General features: G+C 71.5%; 1 protein-coding gene across 1 annotated transcript; it reads left to right on the top strand.

Annotated features, from left to right (window-relative positions):
* Positions 1–275: 275 nt before the first annotated feature.
* Positions 276–1,044, top strand: FOXI2 (forkhead box I2). The gene is made up of 2 exons (XM_067299629.1): positions 276–774; positions 852–1,044. The coding sequence occupies exons 1-2, from the start codon at positions 276–278 to the stop codon at positions 1,028–1,030; spliced, it is 678 nt and encodes a 225-aa protein (XP_067155730.1). The 3' UTR covers positions 1,031–1,044.
* The last annotated feature ends 934 nt before the right edge of the window (positions 1,045–1,978 follow it).

Genomic DNA, 1,978 nt, shown 5'->3' on the forward strand with positions numbered 1-1,978 from the left:
GAAGCAGAGGGGAATTAAAGCCCACGTGGTGCCGAAAAGCGCGGCCGGGCTGGGGAGCCCCCTCCTCTCCGGGAGCCCCCGGCCGGCCTCCCCCCCCCCCCCAACCCCCCCGCCGCTTTGGGCGGCGGCGCCGCGGGGGGCTGCCCCGCCGGGGCGGGCGGCTCCGCGGACACGCGTGGGCCGGGGCAGGGGGCGGGGGCCCCGCTCCGCCGCCGGCCGCGGGGCCGCGGGCGCTACTTAAGCGGGCGCGGCGGCGGCGGCGCGGGCCCGGCAGCATGCAGGCTTTCGGGCAGCCGCCCGCGGCCGCGCTGCCCCGCGCGCAGGAGCTGCTGCAGGCGGCGGCGGCGGCGGGGGGGGGCTGCGACATGTACGCGCATCGCCGGCCCCACCACCACCACCAGCCGCCGCCGCCGCCCGCCGGGCCCTACCTGTGGCTCGACGGCGGCGCCGCGCCGCCTGCCGCCCCCTTCGTGCCCGCCGGCTGCGCGCCCGCGCAGCGCCCGCCGCTGGGCGCCGAGCTGGGCTGGCTGGCGCTGCCCGGCGCGCAGGAGCTGCGCGGCGCCGTGCGGCCGCCCTACTCCTACTCGGCGCTCATCGCCATGGCCATCCAGAGCGCCCCCGACGGGCGCCTCACGCTCAGCCAGATCTACCGCTACGTGGCCGACAACTTCCCCTTCTACCAGCGCAGCAAGGCCGGCTGGCAGAACTCCATCCGCCACAACCTCTCGCTCAACGACTGCTTCAGGAAGGTGCCCCGCGACGAGGACGACCCAGGTAAGCGGCCGCGGCCCGCCCCGTCGGGGCGCGCAGCCCCCGCCGCAGCCCACGCGGCGCCCTTCCTCTCTCCGCAGGCAAAGGTAACTACTGGACCCTCGACCCCAACTGCGGGAAGATGTTCGACAACGGCAACTTCAGGAGGAGGAGGAAGAGGCGCTCCGACGCCGGCGCGCCCGGCAGAGCCGACGAGGGCGGCGGGGCCCCCCCCGGGCCGCGGGCCCCCCCCTACGGCCGCGCCCGGCCCGACGTGTGAGCGGCGCCCGGGCCCCGCGGCGTGCGCTGAAGCACGGCAGAGGACTGTTGCAGTAACGTATATATATATATATATATATATATATATATATATAACGTGTATATACAGACATACCCTGCACCCCCACGCCGGGGCGGGAGGGGGCCGCGGAGGCGCTCGGAGGAGAGCGGCGCCCGGACGGGGCGGCTGCCCTCCGCCGCCTTCCCACCGCCCTCCCCCTGCCCGGGGCTCGTGGCTTCTTCTCGTCCCCAAATTTTAAATTAAAGCGCCTTTTTGGGTGCCGCACCACCCCCCCGCCGTCGGGCCGCCGGGCCCCGTGGGAAAACTCCGCACCCGCGGGGCGGAACGGCCGGGGGGGGAGCTGAAAATGCGCCGTGGGCTGCGCCCCGGCTCCGCTAAAGCGGCGGGTTTGGGGGGGAGTGGGGGGGGGGAGGCGCTTTTTCTGCTTTCTCGCAAGAGCTGCCGGCCCGTCCGTCCCGCCGAGGGGCCGCGGAGCCCGCGGGAGGGGACAGACGTGCGGCCGGGCCGGGGGCTGCCCCGGCGCCGGTGGGACCGAGGGGGCGGACAGGCGGCCCCGGCCCGCGCTGCCGCGGCGCTTCGCAATAAAAAAAAAAAAACAAAAAATAAAAAAACTTCCTTTTCTCCGAACACAAAAGCTCATCTTTGTGTCGGCCCGCGCAGCTGACGATAATTTATCCGCGGACTCTTTTGAGGTTTAACCGAGCGTCCCAAGTTCAGCCGCACCCCCGCTGCGGAGCGCTTTAATTGCTGCGTTCCCGACGGGCGGCCTCCCCCCGACGGCGGCGGCGGAAGCGAGGTGGTTTGGGCCATCTACTCGCTTACCTGCTCCCTGCTTCTGTCTTCTGGTCGCTCTTTAGAGGCCCTCGAGTTTGAGGAAGACAGAATTATGAATTATATAACGTTGCCTTTCGCTTCTGCTGCGCTGTC

Source organism: Apteryx mantelli, chromosome 7 (genome assembly GCF_036417845.1).
Source record: "Apteryx mantelli isolate bAptMan1 chromosome 7, bAptMan1.hap1, whole genome shotgun sequence".
Taxonomy (NCBI): domain Eukaryota; kingdom Metazoa; phylum Chordata; class Aves; order Apterygiformes; family Apterygidae; genus Apteryx; species Apteryx mantelli.